Source organism: Hypanus sabinus, chromosome 11 (assembly GCF_030144855.1).
Source record: "Hypanus sabinus isolate sHypSab1 chromosome 11, sHypSab1.hap1, whole genome shotgun sequence".
NCBI lineage: Eukaryota > Metazoa > Chordata > Chondrichthyes > Myliobatiformes > Dasyatidae > Hypanus > Hypanus sabinus.
In genome coordinates, this window is record NC_082716.1 from 46,255,496 (window position 1) to 46,280,117 (window position 24,622).

Below are 24,622 nucleotides of genomic sequence, written 5' to 3' on the forward strand. Positions count from 1 at the left end.
GCCAATCAAGACCCCAGAAATCATTCTTCCTGATCCAAAGGAGATGAGGTTGTAGAATGAGGAAAGGAAATAATGAGCCAGGACAATAAATTTGATATAAACAACATTGCTACTTTTCCTATGGTTTGCTCTACCTGCCTTTAGGACAATGAGACATTGACTCTCACATTATATCATCATACATCCTCTGAATGAATTAAGTTCAAAGTTCATAGTAAAAGTTATTGTTAGAGTACACACATAACCCTGATGTTCTTTTTTTTACAGGCAAATTTATAGAACAGTAACTGTAACAGGATCTGTAAACTGTAAATATCAGGAACTAAAAACTGTAAACAAACTGTGCAAATGCAGATAAAAAATAAATAGTGAACATGAAAAAATGAGATAAAAGAGTCCTTTAATGAGTGTAGTTACCCCTTTTGTTCAAGAGCCTGATGGATGAGGGGTAGTAACAGTCCTTGAACCTGGTAGCGTGACTCCTGAGGCTCCTGTCCCTGAATGCAGCAGCAAGAAAAGAGCATAGCCGGCGGGTGGAGGGTGGTGAGGATCTTTGATTAGCTTGAATGAGTTCTGTTGTAATTTAGTGAACTTTAAATGGCTTAGTGTTTTTACTCTGAGCTAACAAGCAGAAAATACCAGTCCCAACAATAAACATCTCAGGTCATCGTCATTTCAGGGTCAGTAGGAGTCACTTCCATTGGCAATGATGTTGGGTATATTCTTAACGTTTCTAACAAATGCTCGTTATAATAAGGAAGAAATATGGTACAAGTTAATTCACCATGTATCTGCTATTATCATCTGCATTAGTTTAAAGCCATACAACAAGGGACATACAAGGAAGTCCAGATTGCCATCAATAATAACACTGATTTAACACAATAGAGAATCTGACTTGTTTAATACCTACCCTTTTCCAAGAAACAACATATCAATCTTAATTTACTCATTAGAGCTCTAGCAGTATGGGAATACATTTGGCGTATGTTATGAATGGACAGCACATTTGTTCATTAAACAGGAAAATCAAAATGTGAAAAAGGAAAAAAAAACACTGCATAATTAACTTCCATAATGATTGTGAGATATCTAACCATGTGGAGATCAAATCATTTTAATTGCTATTAAATTTCCCATGATGATGTCCTTAGACTATTGCGATTTACCTGATCAGTACACCAACACCATGTGGCAAGTACTGTAAGTCCAAATATGAGTCCAGGCCAAGGAATGTCACCATTGACTGGGTCTCGAAACATGTGGAAAGCATCAGCACGTGGAATGTGACATGAAGTATTTGCCACAGTAATGTTAGGAATTGCTTGAAAGTACTTTTCTTCCAACCCTGAATACCAACCGACTTTGTTTAAACCTGAAATCAAAAAGACACATTTTATTTCCATGTACCAAGCAAACTTTTATTAATAAATTCATCAATTTCATCTGAAAGTTACAACAAAGCACTACTTCTTAATATCTAGAATATATTTTACATTATGAATATGAATAATTTATAAAATAGGTTCTGATCTGTCTTAAAGACCATGATCTTGCTATTATACTTGAACAATTTCAAAATATGAGTTTACTGAATTTATGCAGAAGGCCATGGTATGGATTAACTAACAGCTCAGAATAAGTTACATCTAAATATTAATATTGGCAAGTCAGTTCACTTGTCACCTTATCAATTGCAACTGGTTGCACTTAGTGTGAAAAGTGTTACTTCAGTCAGCTGACAACATTCTTAACGCAGAGTAGTTGTTTCTGGGATCGGATTTCTCTTCAGAACAATTGGTAAATTGGAGAAAAGGAACAATGGGAGACAGAAAAAGGGATTAAAGAAGAGCAAGAGTAGGCCAGCAAAGACTAGAGTGAAGGGGAGTGGGGTTTGGTGCAAGTTTGTGCACAAAGTAGAAAATAAGTTCAGAATTATAGAATAGTAAAAAAGCATGGATGAGGGTTTCGTTGGTGGATTATATATATATATATATATACATACACACACACACATGCACATATATATAATATGACTATAAAAAGTATTCAGCTCCCTTGGAAGTTATCATGTTTTATTGTTTTATAACATTTAAGTTGGCCTTTTTTACAAACGTTTACATCGATAGACAGAAAAAGACTCTTTTGTGTCAAAGTGCAAACAGATCACAACAAAGTAATCTAAAATAATTATAAATATAAAACACAAAATAATTGATTGCAAAAGCATTCACCCACTTCAAGTCAGTATTTAGTAGATGTACCTTTAGCAGCAATTACAGCATTGAGACTGTGTGGATAGGTCTCTATCAGCTTTGTACATCTGGAACCCGCAATTTTTCCCCATTCTTTCTAAAACTGCTCACGCTCTGTCAGGATGGATGGGAATTGTGAGTGAACATCCCTTTCCAAGTCCAGCCACAAGTTCTCAATTGGATTGAGGTCTGGACTATGACTTGGTCACTCCAGGACATTAACTTCGTTGTTTTTAAGCCATCCCTGTATAGCTTTAGCTTTATGTTTGGGGTCATTGTCTTGCTGGAAAACAAATCTTCTCCCAAGTCGGAGTTCTCTTGAAGACTGCATCAGGTTCTCCTCCAGGATTTTCCTGTATTTTGCTGCATTAATTTTACCCTTCCAGGGCCTGCTGCACTGAAGCATCCCACAGCACGATGCAGCCACCACCATGCTTCACGATAGGGATGGTGTGCTTTTGATGATGTGTGGTGTTTGGTTTATGCCAAACATAGCATTTAGTCTGATGGCCAAAGAGCTCAACTTTAATTTCATCAGAGCAGAGAACATTCCAGCTGATTTCAGAGTCTACCACATGCTTCCTGGCAAATTGTGTATTCATGTGTGTATTTTTCAACAGTGGCTTCCTCTTTGCCACTCTCCCAAAAAGCTGTGATTGGTGAAGCACCCGGGCAACAGTTTTTGTCTGTGCAGTTGTTCTCATCTCAGCCACTGAGGCTTGTAACTCTTCCAGAGTTCTCATAGGTCTCTTGGTGGCCTCTCTCACTAGTCCCCTTTTTGCATGGTCACTCAGCTTTTGAGGACGGTTTGCTCTAGGTAGATTTACAGCTGTGCCATATTCTTTCTATTTTTTTGATGATTGAGCTATCTGTGCTCCAAGGGATATTCAGTGACTCCAAAATTCAATGGCTGAGGCTTTGAATTACTACTTTGTGTCAGTATTCATGGTGGAGGACACATCTAACATGCAAAAGAGAGGTTATGGATGTGATGGAAGGTGAAGACCTCAATACAATAGCTATCACTAAAGAGGTAGTGCTGAGCAAACTTGTGGGCCTGAAGATAGACAAGTCCCCTGGTTCTGATGGAATGCATCCCAGGGTATTGAAGGAAATGGCAGAAGTTATAGTGGAGGTTTTGGTGATAATTCTTTGGTCAGGTCCGAGCAGATTGGAAGATGGTGAATGTCCTGCCACTGTTCAAAAAAAAAGTAGGCAAAAGGAGGTAACTATAGGCCACACGAGTGAATCTGCAGATGCTGGAAATAAATAAAAAACACAAAATGCTGGCAGAACTCAGCAGGCCAGACAGCATCTATGAGAGGAGGTAGTGATGACGTTTCAGGTTGAAACCCCTCATCAGGAGTGAAGTAACATGGGATGGTCAAGGGGGGATAAGAAGCGGGGGGGAGGATGAAGTAGAGAGCTGGGAAGTGATAGGCTGGAGGGAAATGGGCTAGGGGGGAAGGTGGAGAATTATAGGAAATAAAAGAGAAAGAAAGGTAGGGCTGGGCGGAGATTGTAGTGAGGGGGGGATAAAGAGAGAGAAAGAGAACCAGACTAAAATTATAGATAGGGATGGGGTAAGGGGGGGCAGGGGTATCAACGGAGGTCTGTGAGTTCACTCCTGATGAAGGGTTTCGACCCGAAACGTTGTCACTACCTCCTCCCATAGATGCTGTCTGGCCTGCTGAGTTCTGCCAGCATTTTGTGTTTTTTAACTATAGGCCAGTTAGTTTAACATCTGTAGTTGGAAAAATGCTTGAAGCTGTCCTTAAAGAAGAAATAGTGAGGCACCTGGAAAGAATTGGATCCATCAGACAGATGCAGCATGGATTCAGCAAAGGCAGGTCCTGTCTGAGAAACTTACTGGATATAATGAGGGGATCAGATAGATGTTATTTACTTGGATTTGAGAAGGCATTAGACAAGGTGCCACATTATCCATAAGATAAGAATGCATAGATTTGGGGGTGATGTATTAGCATGGATAGAGGATTGGTTAACAAATAGAATGCAGAGAGCTGAGATACACGGATACTACTCTGGTTGAAATCAGTGCTGAGCTGTGTGCTGCAGGGATCAGTGCTGGGCCCACAACTATTGACGATATACGAGTGGTAAAGGGAAAAGGAAGTGAGTGCAGGGTCCCCCTGCAGCCATTCCCCTCAGCAACAGGTATACCCCTTTGGACACCTGTGGAGCATCTGAGCAAGGCAGCAGCAGTCAGATCAAAGGCACTGTGGTTGGCTCTGAGCCCCAGAAGGGTAGGGTAGGGTGAAGTGAAGTGGAGTAATGGTCATAGGGGAGTCGATAGTTGGAGGGACAGAAAGGAGATTCTGCAGCAGCAAAAGAGACGCCAGGATAGTGGGTTGCCTCTCAGTTGCCCTAGGATCCAGGATGGCTCTGAATGGTTGCAGAATATTCTTGAAGGGGAGGGTGAGCAGCCAGAGGTCATGGTACGTGTTGGTACCAATGACATAGGCAGGAGAGGGGTAGAGTTCCTGCAAAGTAAGTTTAGGAAGTTAGGAAGAAGAGGCTGAAGAGCAGGACCTCCAAGGTGGTAATCTCTGGATTACCCCCAGTGGGGTCAGAACAGGAAGATAGTGGAGATAAATGAGTGGCTGAGGAGATGGTGCAGGGGGCAGGGTTTCATGTACTTGGATCATTGGAACCTTTTCTGGGGAAGGGGTGAACTACACAAATGGGACATGTTGCACCTGAACTGGAAGGGAAGCAATATCCAGGGAGGGAGATTTGATAATGTTATTGGGGAAGGGTTAAACTAGATTTGCAGGGGGTGGGAACTGAAGTGAAGAGGCAGATGATAGGTTGGTTGGCACACAAGTAATGACAACTAGTAAGGAGTTTATGAGGAAGGATAGGCAGATGACAGAGCAAAGATGCACTCAACCAGATGGTATGAGATGTGTCTATTTAAATGCAAGTAGTATCATGAGGAAGGCGGATGATCTTAGAGCCTGGATCAATACGGGGAACTATGATGTTGTGGCCATTACAGAGACTTGGATGTTTCAGGGATGGCTGCTGAGTGTGCCAGGCTTTAGAAATTTCAAAAAGGACAGGTAGAGAGACAAAAAAGGTGGAGGAGTGGCACTGCTAATCAGAGTTAATGTCACAGCTGCAGAAAAGGAGGAAGTCACAGTGGGATTGTCTACTGAGTCATCGTAGGTGGAAGTCAGAAAAGGGAAGGGGGAAGTAACTCTACTGGGTGTTTTTATAGACACCCCCAATTGTAACCGAGACAATGAGGAGCAGATAGAGAGGCAGACTCTGGAGTGGTGCAATAATAATATGGTTGTTGTGTCGGGTGATTTAACTTCACCAATATCGACTAGTATCTCCTTAGAGCAGGGGTGGAGTTTATTCAATGTGTTCAAGAAGGTTTCCTGATACAATATGTAGATAAGCCAACTAGAGGAGAGGCTGTTCTTGATCTGGTATTGGGAAATGAACCTTGTCAGGTGTCAGTAGGAGAGCATTTTGGAGGTAGAGTTAGGCAGGAATCTGGAAACATAAATTGGGAGTAGATACTCTCAGGGAAATACACAGCAGAAATGTGGCAAATGTTCAGGGAGCATTTGCATGGCATTCTGCATAGGTATATTCCATTGAGGCATGGAAAGGATGTTAGGATAAAAAAACCATGGCATACAAAGGATGTAGAAAATCTAGTTAAGAAGAAAAGAAAAGCTTACGAAAGGTTCAAGAAACTAGGTACAACTAGAGATCTAGAAAATTACAAGGGTGCCAGGAAGGATCTCAAGAAGGAAATTAGGAGAGTTTGAAGGGGCCATGAGAAGGTCATGGTGAGCAGGATTAAGGAAAGCCCTAAGGAATTCTACGAGTATGTGAAGAGCAAGCGGATGAGCCGCGTGAGAATAGGACCAATCAGGTGCGGTAGCGGAAACGTGTGCATGGAGTTGGAGGAAAGGTACTTAATCAATATTTTGCTTCAGTATTCACAAGTGGAGCGGACCTTGGCAATAGTGGGAATAACTTACAATGGTCTGAAAGGCTGGAGTGTATAGACATTAAAAAAGACGATGTGCTGCAGCTTTTGAAAAGCATTAAGTTAGATACTGTAAAAAAAAGCCTCAAAAAGTAAACCAGGAAATTATAGGATGGTAAGTTTGACATCGGTGGTAGGTAAATTATTGGAAGGAATACTAAGAGATAGGATCTACAAGTATTTGGATAGACAGGGACTTATTAGAAACAGTCAGCTTGGCTTTGTGTGTGGTAGTTCATGTTTAATCAATCTATTTTTTGAGGAAGTTACCAGGAAAGTGGATGAAGGGAAGGCAGTGGATATTGTATACATGGACTTTAGTAAGGCCTTTGACAAGGTCCCGCATGGGAGGTTAGTTAGGAAGATTCAGTCGCTAGGTATACATGGAGAGGTAGTAAATTGGATTAGACATTGGCTCAGTGGAAGAAGCCGGAGAGTGGTAGTGGAGGATTGCTACTCTGAGTGGAGGCCTGTGACTAGTGGTGTGCCACAGGGATCAGTGCTGAGTCCATTGTTCTCTATATCAATGATCTGGATGATAACGTGGCAAATTGGATCAGAAAATTTGCTGATGATACAAAGATTGGAGGTATAGTGGACTGTGAGGAAGGTTTTCAAAGCTTGCAGAGGGATTTGGACCATTTGGAGGAATGCGCAGAAAAATGGCAGATGAAGTTTAATGCAGACAAGTGTGAGGTATTGCACTTCGGAAGGTCAAACCAAGGTAGAACATACAAGGTAAATGGTAGGACACTGAGGAGTGCAGTAGAACAGAGGGATCTGGGAGTACAGATACATAATTCCCTAAAAGTGGTGTCACAAGTAGATAGGGTTGTAAAGAGAGCTTTTGGTACATTGGCCTTTATAAATCAAGTTATTGAGTATAAGAGTTGGAATGTAATGGTGAAGTTGTATAAGACCAAATTTGAAGCGTTGTGTGCAGTTTTGGTCACCTAATTAGAGGAAGGATATTAATAAGGTTGAAAGAGTGCAGAGAAGGTTTACAAGGATGTTGCCGGGACTTGGGAAACTGAGTTACAGAGAAAGGTTGAATAGGTTAGGACTTTATTCCCTGGAGTGTAGGAGAATAAGGGGTGATTTGATAGAGGTGTATAAAATTATGATGGTATAGATAGAGTGAATGCAAGCAGGCTTTTTCCACTGAGGCTAGGGGAGAGAAAAAACAGAGGTCATGGGTTAAGGGTGAAGGGGGAAAAGTTTAAAGGGAACATTGGGGGGGGGGCTTCTTCATGCAGAGAATGGTGGGAGTGTGGAATGAGCTGCCAGATGAAGTGGTGAATACTGGCTCACTTTTGACATTTAAGAAAAACTTGGACAGGTATATGGATGAGAGGGTTTTGGAGGGATATGGCCCAGGTGCAGGTCAGTGGGACTAGGCAGAAAAATGGTTCGGCACAGCCAAGAAGGGCCAAAAGTCCTGTTTCTCTGCTGTAATGTTCTATGGTTAAATCACTGGTTAATACCCCAGGATACTGTGGGAAGTGAAGAAGGAGATTGCTGAGCCTCTGGCAATGATTTTTGCAACATCAGTAGGGACAGGAGAAGTACCAGAGATTTGGACGGTTGCAAACATTGTTCCCCTGTTCCAGAAAGAGAGTAGAGATAACTTGGGGAAATTATAGACCAGTGAGTCTTCAGTGGTGGGCAAGTTGTTGGAGAAGATCTTGAGAGGCAGGATTTAGGAGCATTTGGAGAGACATAATGTGATTCGGGATAGTCAACATGGCTTTGTCATGGGCAGGTCAAGCCTTATGAACCTGATTGAATTCTTTGAGGATGTAACAAAACACATTGATGAAGGTAGAGCAGTAATTGTAGTGTATATGGATTTCAGTAAGGTATTTGATAAGGTTCCCTATGCAAGGCTCATTCAGAAAGTAATGAGGCATGGGATCCAAGGAGACATTACTTTGTAGATCCAGAATTGGCTTGCCCACAGAAGGCAAAGGGTTTGTATTCTTCATGGAGGATGGTGACCAGTGATGTTTCACAGGGATCTGTTCTGGGGTTCTTCCTTTTTGTGATTTTTATACATGACCTGGATGAAGAAATAGAAGGGTGGGTTAGAAAGATTGCTGATGACACAAAAGTTGGGGGTGTTGTGGATAGTTTGGAGGGTTGTCAGAGGTTACAGCGAGACATCAATAGGATGCAGAACTGGGCTGAGAAGTGGTAGATGGAGTTCAATCCAAAAAAGTGTGAAGTGGTTCAGTTTGGTAGGTCAAATTTGAAGACAGAATATAATACTAATGGCACACACAAAATGCTGATAGAACACAGCAGGCTAGACAGCATCTACAGGGAGAAGCGATGTCGACGTTTCGGGCCAAGACCCTTCGTCAGGACTAACCGAAAGGAAAGATAGTAAGAGATTTGAAAGTAGTGGGGGGAGGGTGAAATGCGAAATGATATGAGAAGACCGGAGGGGGTGGGATGAAGCTAAGAGCTGGAAAGGTGATTGGTGAAAGTGATACAGAGCTGGAGAAGGGAAAGGATCATGGGATGGGAGGCCTCAGGAGAAAGAAAGGGGGAGGGAAGCACCAGAGGGAGATGGAGAACAGGCAAACAACTAAATATGTCAGGGATGGGGTAAGAAGGGGAGAAGGGATATTAACGAAAGTTAGAGAAGTCAATGTTCACGCCATCAGGTTGGAGGCTACCCAGCCGGTATATAAGGTGTTGTTCCTCCAGCCTGAGTTTAGATTCATTTTGACAATAGAGGAGGCCATGGATAGACATATCAGAATGGGAATGGGACGTGGAATTAAAATGTGTGGCCACTGGGAGATCCTGCTTTTTCTGGCAGACTGAGCGGTGGTGTTCCACGAAATGGTCTCCCAGTCTGCGTCGGGTCTCGCCAATATATAAAAGGCCACACCAGGAGCACCGAACGCAGTATACCACACCAGCCGACTCACAGGTGAAGTGTCGCCTCACCTGGAAGGACTGTCTGGGGCCCTGAATGGCGGTGAGGGAGGAAGTGTAAAGGCAGGTGTAGCGCTTGTTCGGTTTACAAGGATAAGTGCCAGGAGGGAGATCGGTGGGAAGGGATGGGGGGAACGAGTGGACAAGGGTGTCACGTATGGAGCGATCCCTGCGAAAAGCAGAAGGGGGGGGGAGAGGGAAAAATGCGTTTGGTTGTGGGATCCCATTGGAGGTGGCGGAAGTTACGGAGAATTATATGTTGGATCTGGAGGCTGGTGGGGTGGTAGGTAAGGACAAGGGGAACCCTATCCTGAGTGGGGTGGTGGGTGGATGGGGTGAAGGCAGATGTGCGGGAAATGGGAGAGCTGCGTTTGAGAGCAGAGTTGATGGTGGACGAAGGGAAGCCCCTTTGCTTAAAAAAGGAAGACATCTCCTTCGTCCTGGAAAGAAAAGCCTCATCCTGAGAGCAGATGCAGCGGAGATGGAGGAATTGTGAGAAGGGGATAGCCTTTTTGAAAGAGACAGGGTGGGAAGAGGAATAGGTCAGGTAGCTGTGAGAATCTGTAGGTTTATAGTAGATATCAGTAGATAGGCCGTCTCCAGAGATGGAGACAGAAAGATCAAGAAAGGGGAGGGAGGTGTCGGAAACGGACCAGGTAAATTTGAGGGCAGGGTGAAAGTTGGAGGCAAAGTTAATGAAGTCGACGAGCTCAGCATGCATGCAGGAGGCAGCGCCAATGCAGTCATCGATGTAGCGAAGGAAAAGAGGGGGATGGATACTGGTATAGCCTTGAGCGTCTGGTGCTCCCGGTGTGGCCTTTCATATATCGGCGAGACCCGACACAGACTGGGAGACCATTTCGCTGAACACCTACGCTCGGTCTGCCAGAAAAAGCAGGATCTCCCAGTGGCCACACATTTTAATTCCACGTCCATTCCCATTCTGATATGTCTATCCATGGCCTCCTCTATTGTCAAAATGAATCTAAACTCAGGCTGGAGGAACAACACCTTATATACCGGCTGGGTAGCCTCCACCCTGATGGCATGAACATTGACTTCTCTGACTTCTATTAATGCCCCTCCTCTCCTTCTTACCCTAACCCTGACATATTTAGTTGTTTGCCTGTTCTCCATCTCCCTCTGGTGCTTCCCCCCCGCCTTCTTTCTCCCGAGGCCTCCCGTCCCATGATCCTTTTCCAGCTCTGTATCACTTTCACCAATCACCTTTCCAACTCTTAGCTTCATCCCACCCCCTCCGGTCTTCTCCTATCATTTCGCATTTCCCCCTCCCCCCTCTACTTACAAATCTCTTACTGCCTTTCCTTTCGGTTAGTCCTGACGAAGGGTCTTGGCCCGAAACGTCGACATCGCTTCTCCCTATAGATGCTGCCTAGCCTGCTGTGTTCCACCAGCATTTTGTGTGTGTTGTTGTTTGAATTTCCAGCATCTGCAGATTTCCTCGTGTTTGCTCTTTAAATAATACTAATGGTAAGCTTCTCAGCAGTGTGGAGGATCAGAGAGATCTTAGGGTCCATGTCCATAGGGCACTCAACACTGCTACGTAGGTTGACAGTGTTGTTAAGAAGGTGTATGGCATGTTGGCCTACATCAACCAAGGGATTGAGTTCTAGACTCATGAGGTAATGTTACAGCTATATAAGATCCTAGTTAGGCCCCACTTGGAGTACTGTGTTCAGTTCTGGTCACCTTATTACAGGAAGAATGTGGATGTTACAGAGAGAGTGCAGAGGAGATTTACAAGGATGTTGCCTGGATTGGAGAGCATGCCTTATGAGAATCGATTTAGTGAACTCGGCCTTTTCTCCTTTGAGCAACAGGGGATGAGAGGTGACCTGATAGGGGTGTGCAAGATGATGAGAGGCATTCATTGTGTGGATAGCCAGAGGCTTTTCCCCAGGACTGAAATGGCTAACATGAGGGGGCATAGTTTGAAGTAGATACAAGGGGGATATCAGAGGTAAGTTTTTCACACAAAGATTGGTGGGTGTGTGGAATGCACTGCCAATGAAGGTAATAGAGGAGAATGCAATGGGGTTTTTTAAGAGATTCTTAGATAGGTACATGAAGCTTAGAAAAATAGAGGGTTATGCAGTAGGGAAATTCTAGGCAGCTTCTAGAGTAGGTTACATGGTCAACACAACATTGTGGGCTGAAAAGGCCTGTATTGTGATGTAGATTTCTATGTTCTATGTTCTATAAAATACATTAATGATCTGGAAGAGGGGACCGAGAGTAGTGTATCTAAATGAATGGGCAAGGGTCTGGCTGATGGAATACAATGTTGGTAAATGTGAGGTCATCCACTTTGGAAAGAAAAATGAAAAAACAGATTCTTATTTAAATCATAAAAGATTGCAGCATGCTGCTGTGCAGAAGGACGGGAGTGTCTGTGCATGAATCACAGAAGATTGGTTTGCAGGTGCAGCAGACTATCAAGAAGGCAAATGGAATGTCAGCTTTCATTGCTAGAGGGATTGAATTTAGGAGAAGGGAGGTCATGCTGCAACTGTACAGGGTACTGGTGAGGCCACATCTGGAGTACTGTTAGCAGTTTTGGTCTTCTTATTTGAGGCTTTGGAGGTGGTGTGGAGGCAGTTCACCAGGTTGATTCCAGGGATGAGGATGTTAGACTATGAGGAGATACTGAGTCCACTGGGACTGTACTCACTGGAATTCAGAAGAATGAGAGGAGATCTTATAGAAACATATAAAATTATAAAAGGGATATATAAGACAGAGTCAGGAAAATTGTTTTCACTGGTATGAGAAACAACAACTAAAGGACGTAGTCTCAAGATTCTGGGGATTAGATTTAGGATGGAGATGAGGAGGAACTTCTTTTCCCAGAGAGTGGTGAATCTGTGGAATTCTCTGCCCAATGAAGCAGTGGAGGCTGCCTCAGTAAATATATTTCAGACAAAGCTGGATAGATTTTTGCATAGTAGGAGAATGAAAGGTTATGGAGAAAAGGCAGATAGGTGGAGATGAGTCCATGGTCAGATTAGCCATAATCTTATTGAATGGTGGAGCAGGCTCGATGGGCCAGATGGCCTACTCATGCTCCTATTCCTTATGTTCTTAATTTTCTTGTACCATCTCCTGACTTGTGCTTTTCGATAATCTTTTAGCGGAGTTGCTTGAAGTGTTCTTTTGTCTTAATGGTGTGGTTTTTGCCAGGATACTGACTCACCGGCAATTGGACCTTTCAGATACAGGTGTATTTCAGTTGAAACACCTTGACTGCACACAGATCTCCAAAAACAGATCTCCATTTAACTAATTATGTGACTTCTAAAACCAGTTGGCTGCACCAGTGATGATCTGGTGTGTCATATTAAAGGGGGAAGGGGGTTAATTCTTATGGAATCAATTATTTTGTATTTTACATATGTATTTAATTTGGATCACTTTGTAGACATCTGTTTGCACTGACATGAAAGAGTCTTTTTCTGTAGATCAGTGTCAAAAAAGCCAAATTAGATTCACTGTGATTCAAAGTTGTAAAACAATAAAACATGATAACTTCCGGGGGCTGGGGTGATGAATACTTTTTATGTATAACATATTCCCATTTTATCTCGTAAGATAGTTTTAAATGAATGAGGCTTCTCCATATTAAACTTAAGAAAACATTTAGTGGGCTTAATAGATTGATAAATTAATAAGGTAGCTGAGGAGATCATATTTTGCCTGGTTGACGAGTTAAGATGTAAGAGTCGCAGTCTCAAAATAAGGGCTAGTTCAAATTTAAAAAAGACATTTCATCTCTCGGTGGGGAACCTTCGGCATTCTCCACTTCAGAGGGCTGTTGGAACCAAGTTATTGATTTCATTTAAATCTGATTGCTTTCTGATTGGATGATTCAAAGCTTGTGGGTTCAGAGCGGGAAGATGGTGCTGAGGTGCTGGATTAAAAGGCAGTCAAGGCTTAAACATTGAGCGGCTTCCACCTCTTATATCTTGTACTTTTTATTGCTTAAAGTTCATCAGTAACCTGCTCCAGTGTTGCATTAGGCCATATAGTTGACAAGGTTGCTGGTTAGATTATTTGTTAACCATTGACACCCCTGACAGTTTGTTTGCGTAGACTTTGCTGTGATCTCAGATTCTTACCTCTTGATCAAACCCACGGATACTTATGCCTGTAGGTGAAAAAACTCAGGGGGAGATGTACCAATGAATTCACTCAGTTCCTGTACTCATTCCATCTCTAAAGGAAACCCTTTTCCATCTGGTGCATTTAACTACTGAAGTGCTGGTAGTATTGGCAAACCCTCAGTTTTCCTGCTTATTTCAACTCTTCCTCAGATAATGAACTGAATTAACCCAAAGGGAAGGCAGCAGTAAATCAGCTTGAGGTAGCCTCTGTTCCTTCCCATGAAGAAAGAGCTACTACTTTGATATTATTTCATAATCTAGCAAATGGAATATTTTAGGTCTCCATTTTAGCTTAAAGTTAAAAAGTAAACAATTATGTGCTGTTTTTCTTTATGGTCACCCTTTCAGTTAAGTGCAGCATTTCAATGTTTGTTGGAAAAAGAGGTGCTGCCATCAGCCTCCCTCGATAACAAATGAGCCTCAAGCCATGGAAAGGAATTGCGTTAACCATGGAACAATATCACAGTTGGAACCAGTAAAATTTGCATCTCCCCTGTTCTCTACCCTAATCCACTCTGGTTTGTTTGGTAATCTCAAACTTCACTCTGTTAGCAGAACAGCATTACTGACCCTTTAAATGTTTAAGTGACGTAGGCAAAGTATATCCTCATGGAACATATTTCAGGGGAACTGCTAACCTAATGAAAGAAGAACCCTTAAACATTAATGATAATTACAATGACAATGAATGAACTACAGATACCTTTAGGCTGGTTAAGCAATATATATAAACTGGTAAATTAATAATTAATTGCATTGATATTAACATGCCCTCTCTATTTAAACATTTACACATGACAATCCAGTAATGTACACAGAATATCCGAGGACATTTCCACCCCTCATATCTATAGATATTATCTTTATAATGCTGCTTTTGTCTCCCTCTGTATTTTAACAACTTCTTCTTGCCCCTTTTCTGTCTATTTCTTCAAGTGACGAAAGAGATGAATATTGATGAAAAAGTTAATATAGGCGGCTGGTGGAATATAGTGGGGTAGGATCTGCCAGAAAATAATGGATTAATTTTAGGCTACAGGTCCAGAGTGACAAAGAGATCTTGGTGTCAGCATGCATTTACTGACAGTAACTTACAGGGGAAACTTGGTTAGAGGGAAGAGAGAATACTGCTTAGAGCACTGAAAGGAGTATTTAGGTCAGGATGTAGTAAAATAGAGCATTATAGATAAGCATGAACCTTTGGAACTAACAATAGTTTTGTGACTATATCCTTGGCAATTTTTAGAAAAATATAGATTACAATTGCACTTTAACTCTAGAATACAAAAATTAAAGGCAGACATTCATACAGGTTCACTGCTGAGGTCACATTAGAACTTTGTGACCACTTTTTACCATTGGAGAGCAGGTGGTTATTGTGCTGCAATGCCTTAGAGTGAGGAAACTCTGCCAGTAAATCATGTTTCAAGCAGAATGTCATTAGAACTATCATCATTTCAGGACCTTTAAGTGATTCTGAAGACAGATGAGTGGAGGGCAGTGATTGTTGATCTAAGAGGCTAGGAGTGTGAATGGGATAGAAAAAAGAAATTGGTGAGATCAGTCTTCCCCGGGTATTCTACAGAGGGATGGCCCACAAACACTACTATTAGGGAGACATGGGGGTTTATTGCAAATTGCACAAAAATGGCTGTGGGCAGTTGAGACAACATCATGCATTTGGAAGTATTGTAATAAAAAATAAGAAAAAAAGAGTTTGATGGTAAATTACATTTTATGACATACACATAAATACCAGATTGGATTTTCAATATACTGATACAATGCAATATAAATACCTTTTATGATTTATCTATCTGAATATGTAGTTTGAAGCTCTCAGACTGTTTATATTAAAAGCTTATTAATGTTCAGCCTAAAGCCTTCAATTCCGGCTGAAAGATAAATGGTGGATGTGCAGGCTTCAACGTCACTAAGCTGAATCTGCTACTCAATATGGATGCCTTCATTTCCATAATATTTCATAAAAGTTTATGTTTTTTCATACAAAGAACTCACCAATGAACATAAGGATAAGTGCTCCTGCCACCATGATCACAGTCTGTAGGGCATCTGTATATATCACAGCGGTCAAACCACCTGCCAGTGGGAAGGCAAAGGACCCATTTACTGACTTTTCAAACACATCATCCCAGATTGTATGCAATAAATCTGACATAAATGTAGTCATGTTACTCCCTGAAGAATTCAAATGAAGATAAATCTTTTGAGCTCAGGTTGTGGATCTGTGTGCAATAGAGATTAGTTTTCAACTTCTTTTCATTTCATTTATGACTAGCTACTCTAAGACTCCAACACAGATTTCTGATGCAGCACCAACTATAATTACCTTGTTACATCCCTCTTACATTTATCCTATTTTCTCTGCATTTCCATTTCCCCTTTTTGCTACAACTTATCTGTACACTTAATTCAGTTTACAGTGACCAGAATTTAGGAGTATCAGTGGGTATCTCATTGAAAACTATGGAATATTGAAAGACCTAGATACAGTAGGCATGAAGAGGATGCTTCCTATAGTAGGAAACGGCACAGCCTCACAATAGTACATCCCTTTAGAACACAGATAAGGAACAATTTCTTTAGCCCAAGGGTAGTGAATCTGTGGAGTTCATTGTCACAGATGGCTGTGGAGGCCAAGTCTTCCTTTAGCTCCAGATGGCTGTTCATGCATCTGTATGTCTGTACATTTCTGGAATTGTCTGCTGAAGAAATGCCTCAGAGCAACTCATTCATTTATGACCTACTGATGCTCCCCCCCCCCCGCCCCAGTTCTTCTTCATTATAATGTTCTTGAAAATACCATGTAAATAAAAGTAAAAATCAAACTCGTATCTATCTCTTGAGCTCCATGTATTAGTGCACCAACCCATCGTAACATACTGATAAAAAATGCATCAATGCTGAGCAAAGTTGTCAACCTATAAAATTTTAATCGCATTTAAAATCTTATTATAACGCCTAATTTAGGTTATGAATTGGCATATGTAAACCAATTTAGATTTAAAATATTCATCAAGAAATCAGTGAGCATCATTTAACTCACAGTAATTTTAAGGATTTCAGGAACTTAATTGCATACTGCTAACAAGAGGAAAGGCAATTGATTTGAAACATAAGCTCTTTTATCCCCACAAATATTCCCCGACCTGCCAAGCTTTTCCAGCATTTTCTGTTGTTTATTTCAGATTTCTAGTAGCCGTAGTGTATGGAAAATTTGAAACCAATTTTAAAATGTAGAAACTGCTCTGTAAATTTAAAGAGTAAAGAATATCAAATAGAAAAACAAAAGAAAACGATTGAATCAGAAAAAATAAACACAAGGAATGTTTCTGAGCGTCAATGGAATAAAAAATAAAAACTGGTGAGACACAAATGGTGCTGTTGGTTTGTAGTAGCTTTTTTTGAGTTATTACCAAAGATCGATTTCATTCCATTACGCATAAGAGGTAGAAATGAAATATTATTTTCATCTCACCTAATTTTGACATCTAAATATTATACCAATTGTGACTTTCACTTGAACTTTTATATTCATGGGGTGGGTAAATTAAATCAAATCCTTAGAAAGAGGTGGACATAGGATCAGAGGATGTAAAATCCATGTGGATAGAGTTAAGAAACTGCGAGGGTATACAGACCCTGGTGGGATGGGAATTTTTTATACAGTCCTCTGAACAGAAGACAGGCTGTGGGATACAAATTACAACAGAAGAGAGGAAAGGCATGTAAAAAGGACAATGTTATGATATGGATTTCAATATACAGGTAGATTGGGAAAATTAGGTTGGTGCTGGATCCTAAGAGAGGAAATTTGTAGAATGGCTATGAGATGGCTTTTTGGAGCATCTTGTGGTTGAGCCCACTAGGAAAAAAAGCAAATCTGCATTGGGTATTGTGTAATGAACTTTAATTTGATTCTGGAGCTTAAGATAAAGGAAACAGTAATCATAATATGATATCACCCTACAGTTTGAGATGAAGAAGCTAAAGACAGATGTATCAGTATTTCAGTGGAGTAAAGGGGCTTACAGAGGCATGAGAGAGGAGCTGGCCAAATTTAATTGGAAAGACACACTAGCTGGGATGATGGCAGAACAACAATGGGTGGAGTTTCTAGGTGCAATCAGAAGGTACTGGATAAGACCATAAGGTATAGGAGCAGAATTAGGTCATCGAGTCTGCCCCACCATTTCATCATGGCCAATCCAGTTTCCCTCTATAAGATCATAAAATATTTACATACTAAAGAAGAAGTATTCTAAAGGAAAGATAAGGCAACCATGGCTAACAAGGGAAGTCAAGGCCAGTGTAAAAGCAAAATAGAAGGGCATATAATGCAGCAAAAACTAGTGGGAATTTGGAGGATTGGGTATCTTTTACCATAAGGAGAGAAAAGATGAAATATGTGGTAAGCTCGCCAATGATATAAAAGAGAATACCAAAAGCTTTCCCTGATATATAAAGAGTAAAGGAGAAATGACAGTGGATATCAGACCACTGGAAGATGGTGCCACAGAAGTAGTAATGGGGGAGAAATAAATGGCAGACAAACTTAATAGGTGTTTTGCATCAGTCTTCACTGTGGAGGACACCAGCAGTAGGAGAAAAAATTGAGAGTGCAAGGGGCAGAAATGTAGTTATTATTACTGAGGAGAAGGTGCTTGGGAAGCTGAAGAATCTGAAGGTAGTTAAGTCACCTGGACCATATGGACTACACCCCAGAGTACATAATATCTACATTTTTCTTTTCATTTGACTTTCTTAAACTGATCAAAATGTAAACATCTTATTTAAGTAATACATACAATGCATTGGGAGAGCTCAGCAGGTCAGGCAGCGTTGATGGATGGGAATAAACAGTTGCCGTTTTGGGCTGAAACCCAAGTCGACGGTTAATTCCTATCCACAGATACTGTACTGCCTGGAGCTGCTGAGCTACTCCAGCACATTGTGTGTATTACTCTAGATTTCCAGCATCTGCAGTACCTCTTGTGTTTATAAATACTCTTCTGTTCAGTTAAAGTGTTATATAAGATTAACTATTCCATGATTCCCTTTGGGTTTAACTATCCAATCAAAACTCCAGTTATATGTGTACTTAAATAGAAGTCTTTAAAATACCTATTATTCTTGATGTCATTCCATTGGGTATTTTCTTTCTTCGCTGACAATAGAAAACTAAGTACTTTGCGTCTGTCTATTGTTTGCTAGCAGTATCAATAGATTATTAGTGAAATTCCAATGAAAGTACTACATCAGCTACTTATCTCCAGAGCTGCTTAGCATCTACTCTTAATTGAAAGTTAACAAGGTACATATTCTTGCTTTATTTTCTTGTTATATTTTATGAATTAGTTAAATCCAGGTTAATACTACCAAGTTATCCGCATTGCAGACTCTGATATGAGAAGTTTGTTTGAATATTGTAACATCTTTGTGCAAGGTTCAAATGAAGTTTAGAAGAGTTCAAGGTGATTGGGTTGTAACAGCTAATACCTTGGAGTGACTTTAATTGGGTGGATGTGGAAATGATGCCTGTCTTTGTGGGAGAATCTAGAGCTAATGGTTAGGGTTTAAACATAAAGGGTATCAATAGAAGACAGAGATGAAGCAATATTTTTACTTTCAGATTGTTATGAATCTTTGGATTTCTCCTCCTGAAAGATGATGGAAGTAGAATCCTTGATGATTTCAAGGCAGAAATGAATAGATTCCAGATGAGCTCAGGACTGAAGGGTTATTGGGAACAAGCAGAAACATGGGGGTGAGGATACAGATATATCAGACATGATCTGTTTGAATGATAGAACAGGCTTAAGGGGCTGAGTGGTCTATCCTTGTTCTTATATACACATTCATATATTTAAACATCAGATTTACTTAAGGCATCAAAATTGCTTAACAGAATTTAACCAAATATTAATACATATGATGAACCTACTGATACTTTCCAGCTGTATCTGAAGATTAATGATTAGCTTGATTTGTCACATGTAGATTGAAACATCGAAACCTACAGTGAAATGCATTGCTTGTGTCAACAAGCAACAGAATCTGAGGATGTTCAGACGCCAACATACACATCCACAACTTATTTTCTCTAACCCGTTCATCCTTGGAATGTGGTAGGAGACCGGAGCATGTGAAGGAATTCCACATGGTCACAGGGAGAATGTACATACTCCTTACAAGCAGCAGCAGGAACTGAACCTCGACTGCTGGAACTCCAAAGCGTTATGCTAACCAATTGAAAATTCGGATTGAAAATGTGCTTTTTCTGTGGAGGAAATCTTTTTGAACTAATTCTGCATAATGACTAACTTAATTTCCAGTAAATGGCAGGAACTTAAATGAGCTTCCTGTCAAAAGATGAAAAGCAAACTCCGCAAGCTTAAAGCAACAGTTTAAAGGCCATGGCAATGGAGGTAGAACAGAGACACATTGCAGCTGTTCTTGCTCTGTTATTGCCAATGATTTTCAAGAATACAATCACAAATGACATTATGCTGCATGATTAACTTCTTCACAGAAATATTCCACAAAGGATCACTTGAAAAGGCTCTTACAACAAGTAGCCATTTCAATGTAAAGAAAGAGTTGTTTATGATTCTTAAGGCAGCAATTTATTATCTGGAAAGGTGGTTTAATTTCAGAATTACTGGCTGAGGATATTTCCTTTGTACATTTAACAGATTCCTTTCTGGCTTTAATGGCTCCTTTTTTGATTATAATTTATGTTGCTAAATGAAGAAATCAAGTTGTGTAATTACCAGCAATTGTGTAAATGGCAGTTACTGCCAGAAGAGTTACTGTAGAAATGTAGAGATTCCAACCCAGTGAGACTTGGATAAAAAGTGCTCCAGAGAAAATGTCAGTCTGAAAGAAAGATTTCAATTAATACATAAACAATAATATGATCTACATTACTAATATACTTACTGAAGACAGAAAAAGCATGAAAATTGAGGAATCCATTAAAAAAGACTTTCAGATTTAAGTTACTGAATGTATTCAATATAAAAAATAATACTTTACCACATTTTGAAATTATTAATACTTATCATTGCGTACAATGTGCAACTTACATGAGATTACTTATTTTATCTAAACAAGTTCAACATCCTCAAAATGCTTTTGATATAAACTTAATAAATAATGAATTAGCATACCATTACATAAACCTCATAGGTAAATGAGTTATTCTTAATTTCAAGTGCTTAGATATGGATCTAGTGACAGCTTGACTTGTGAAAATCAGGAAAATGATAATAGCTCCATACCATTTTGAGGACACAACCAGGATTATTTCAATGCATGGCAAGTTTACTCCCAAGATTATCCATCCCTTCAAAAATCATTATGAGAATTATTTGTAGAATTATTCACATTTTATTATTGTTGACCACAACACATGAATTCAAAGCTTTGTCTAGTATAACTTGCCCAATTGGTAGGGTATTAGCAATTGCACTCTTCTCTTCTAAGGTGAATATATGAGGGAGAACTTGCATTATTTAACCTAAATTCATTTAATTCACCATTTATCATTTCATAAGGAATTGTCAAATATGGAAGTTTGCAACTAGCTAACCTGCTTGTGTTGTCGCTGTGGATATAATTCCAGAAAACAAAATATTGGAATGATTTCTGTATAACATGTAAACAGTGGTCTGTAGCAAACTGTATTTTCTGCTGATCATCTCTTCACTATAATGCCCACAGATATGATTTGATTTGCATTTCTTCCCATGAATATGAACCATGCTCTTAATCAGCTAACATACAACAGTATTTTACCCTGCTTTAGCATTTCAAAACAAAAAACAAACACATAATGGAACATATTAAAGGGCAGACTGACATGGTGAAATTACAGACATCTCTGGCGGACAGGTGCTGAGTTTTCAATAACCAAAATGCAATATTTTTTATGGTAATGGACACTCCTACAACCCTCAACAATGTTCAGTAAATTTATCTTACAAGAGATAAAGGTTCTCCAGGCAGTTATAATATTGTCTCACTTACTTACCGATATCTTAGTAAATATATACAGGATTAAAGATAATACAGACATGTAGATTTGGATTCTTTGTCCTCCAAACCTTTTCTGTAAATACTCAGGCATAGTAACCACACCAGCAGCAATGTACACTGGAACAAAAATCCAGCCGAGCACCACAAGAAGCCAAGTAGCCTAAAGTAAGATTATATATAATTAGAGAGATCAAGTCAGATTATCTTCACATTTAGAAAAAAAAACATTAATTTGATAAATGTTTATTAATTCCTAGCAATGATTATTAAAAAGACATTGTATAAAACTAGAAACTTGCACCATAGGAGCACACTTAGTTTGTAATGCCTTCTAAGAATAGTGTTGCTTAATTCCCTATTCCTACTTTATGATTATAAATTTACCAGCTTCTCATCTTTAATTACTTTTTCAGCTCCTTTTAAAATTACATTGATCCAAATTTCAACACTATTTTGGTGAATCATTCGTGTTCCTGACAACCTCAAAAAACTAATTATACAGTTGCTCAACTAATTATACAGCATGAAAACCTGCCCTTTAACCTGCCTTTTCCATGCTGTCCTTTTTACCATCTACACTAGTCTAACAATCTGCATTGTTTCTGCTGCACCCTGCCATGTCCACACACTGCATTCAATTCTAATCACCCTTTTCTCCCTGCTTCACCCTATGGCTTTTATACATTCCTTGGTTAATCGCCTTTCTGCTCTGTCCATCCCTGCTTCTGGTTCACACTCCGCAGTCCAGTAGGACATTACCACTTCAGGTCAACCTGATTTCCATCCAGCCTTTACCCTATCAGGTCCACTTGAACTTCTCAATGCCATCTCCTTTTCCAGCTCGCTTGAGTTCCACCCTGTTGTCACCATTTCAGGTCTAATTGAGCTCTTTCGAGATGAAAAACACTCATCTTTTTTTTTACACAGTTCTCAATTACAGTGGATTCTGATTAATTGGCCCATCAGTTACCTGGGGCAGCTGCCTATTTGGGACAACTCTTAGAGAGCAAAAACTAATTGAGAAAATAGCTGGGATTTTCTTCTTCTTTTTGGGACACTATGCCCCTTAATTGGGGCAGGAGACTGTTGCTGAACAGCTTCTAATTTTTGGGGCAGCCATTTGTGTGACTGTTAGACACAAGCTCACTGTAGTTTCAAGCATTCAGGTTTGGAGATGCCAGAAACGGCCAGGAGTGAAAATGAAAATGTTAAGAATTATGAAGAATTTGAAGGCATCAATGTTACAATGAAAATGAAGATTTGGAGTAGGCAATCATGAAAAATTGAACGAAGGCATGTATTATCTACACAAAATGTCTGTGATGACTTTGTTCATTTCCAGCGGTCGAAGGAACACAGCAGCATACACTCAGCTCTCACCTGTGGCTGCAAAGAGCTGTTGGCATGTGACAGTGGGCACACCCCAGTATAGCGCTTCTACAGGCAGAATAAACCAGTTGAGCGTAGTCGGCGAGCCTTGTACCCCGGTATGATAGGGACATGCCTGCCCTAGCATGCAAGGTCAGCTCTGACAGACTGGATGGATAAGATCTAAGTAAGATCCAACAGACAGGAAGGCAGTTCTGCAATGCTCTGCGGAGAGCAAAGGGCTTGACAAGACACAGCAGAAGCCATGTTCAACACTGCAACCAAAGTGGACCCCAGAGTGATGACGTACGTACCATTGGATACGGACATCTGGGGTCGACAGGATGGAACCACCCCAGTGCAATGGATTTTCCACTTTAAAACTCTCCTCCACAAGTTTCCTGTCATTGTTGGATAGCCAGACAACCACTAAATCAACTATTAGGAACAAATCACAGTTTTAGATATACTATAGTAGTATTGGTGGTATTCTAATTTCTTTTGTATTTCACTTAAACACATAATTTGTTCCTCAGTTAAATGGTAATTTGTCTTTTTTTATACCTTTTTAACTATTCCAATAAAACTGCAGCTAAGTGGGGCAGCTAATTCACTGGGCCAAAATGTACTGGTCCCAATGTGTCCCAATTAACCGGAATCCATTCTGACTTCATGTGCTCATTCATATCCATCTAATGGGAGTACACAAAAATCTGACTTCTGGCTATTCTTCCAATCGCTCCAAAGAGTTCTTCTCTTTCATTCCAATAAAACATGGTCTTAAAAATCTTTATGAGTTCACCTCTTAATGCTCTCTTTTAAGAAGGAGACATATATAACTATTTCAACATCTCCCTTACACATTGCTCATCTCTGGTAATGTCCTGTGAATTTCTTTTGTGCTGTCTCTAAGGATTACTCTACTGACAGGCACCAGGCCTAAGAACAGTGCATATCTCTCCTTGCTCAGCAATTATCCTGACTGTGGCTTCTGTAATTGGATTCTGAGCTGGGATAATGGTGTGTAAAATGATTACAGCAGAGACTGAAAGTGATTAACACAGACAGGGAATGCAATCCTTGCATAAATTTGTCTGACACCATCCCCTAGGATCAAGGATGGCTTGCAGTTCATTGGGTCTCATGGTCACAAATGAGGCCATTATAAGACCTATAGACTTGGCCATATGCTCAGCAAGGATGCTAGATAGTTTGGGAGATGGTGAGTTCCTTCCATTAAGGCTTTTGTGTACTCCAATCAGATGGATATGTGAGCATATGAAGTCAGAGTGGATCTTAAATTTCTTCCTGAAAGGATTTGAAAACATTCTTTGATCATTTCTTTCGTCCACCTGCATTCTTTTTCCCTGATGGATCCCAGAGTAAAAATGCCTACTTCAGCCATCTGGCATTGAGCTTGCATGTACCGTAACCTGCGGATGGGAGATAAGATCCTTTATATTGGGGATGCTGACCATGGCAAGATGCTGATACTGCTCCACTTATCTTGCAAGTCGACATGGAGAATTTTGCACAGGTAGTATTGTTGGCTTCTCAGTGCTTTTAGCTGTAGATATCTCTTATTTTTAAGGATGTAGGAGGGCAGATATCTCGTCTGCCTGATAAACAACATTCTATACGCCAGGTTTGAGGTCTTGAACTTTGAACCCTCTTTTGCTTAGATGGCCAAGTACTTCCATTGTGACAATGCTGAATTACATCGTCAGTGTTTGCTTTCATGGGATGTTGGCTCTGAGAAGTGAGAAGTTGCCCATGTT

General features: G+C 40.4%; 1 protein-coding gene across 1 annotated transcript in view; it reads right to left on the reverse strand.

Annotated features, from left to right (window-relative positions):
• slc5a9 (solute carrier family 5 member 9) overlaps positions 1 to 24,622 on the reverse strand; it is a 53,328-nt gene that overhangs the window by 18,589 nt on the left and 10,117 nt on the right. The window contains exons 4-7 of the mRNA XM_059984266.1: positions 21,472 to 21,636; positions 20,210 to 20,315; positions 15,435 to 15,515; positions 1,170 to 1,375 (exon numbers count right to left, since the gene is read on the reverse strand). Coding sequence (XP_059840249.1) covers positions 1,170 to 1,375; positions 15,435 to 15,515; positions 20,210 to 20,315; positions 21,472 to 21,636 — 558 coding nt within the window. The remainder of the gene's footprint in view (positions 1 to 1,169; positions 1,376 to 15,434; positions 15,516 to 20,209; positions 20,316 to 21,471; positions 21,637 to 24,622) is intronic.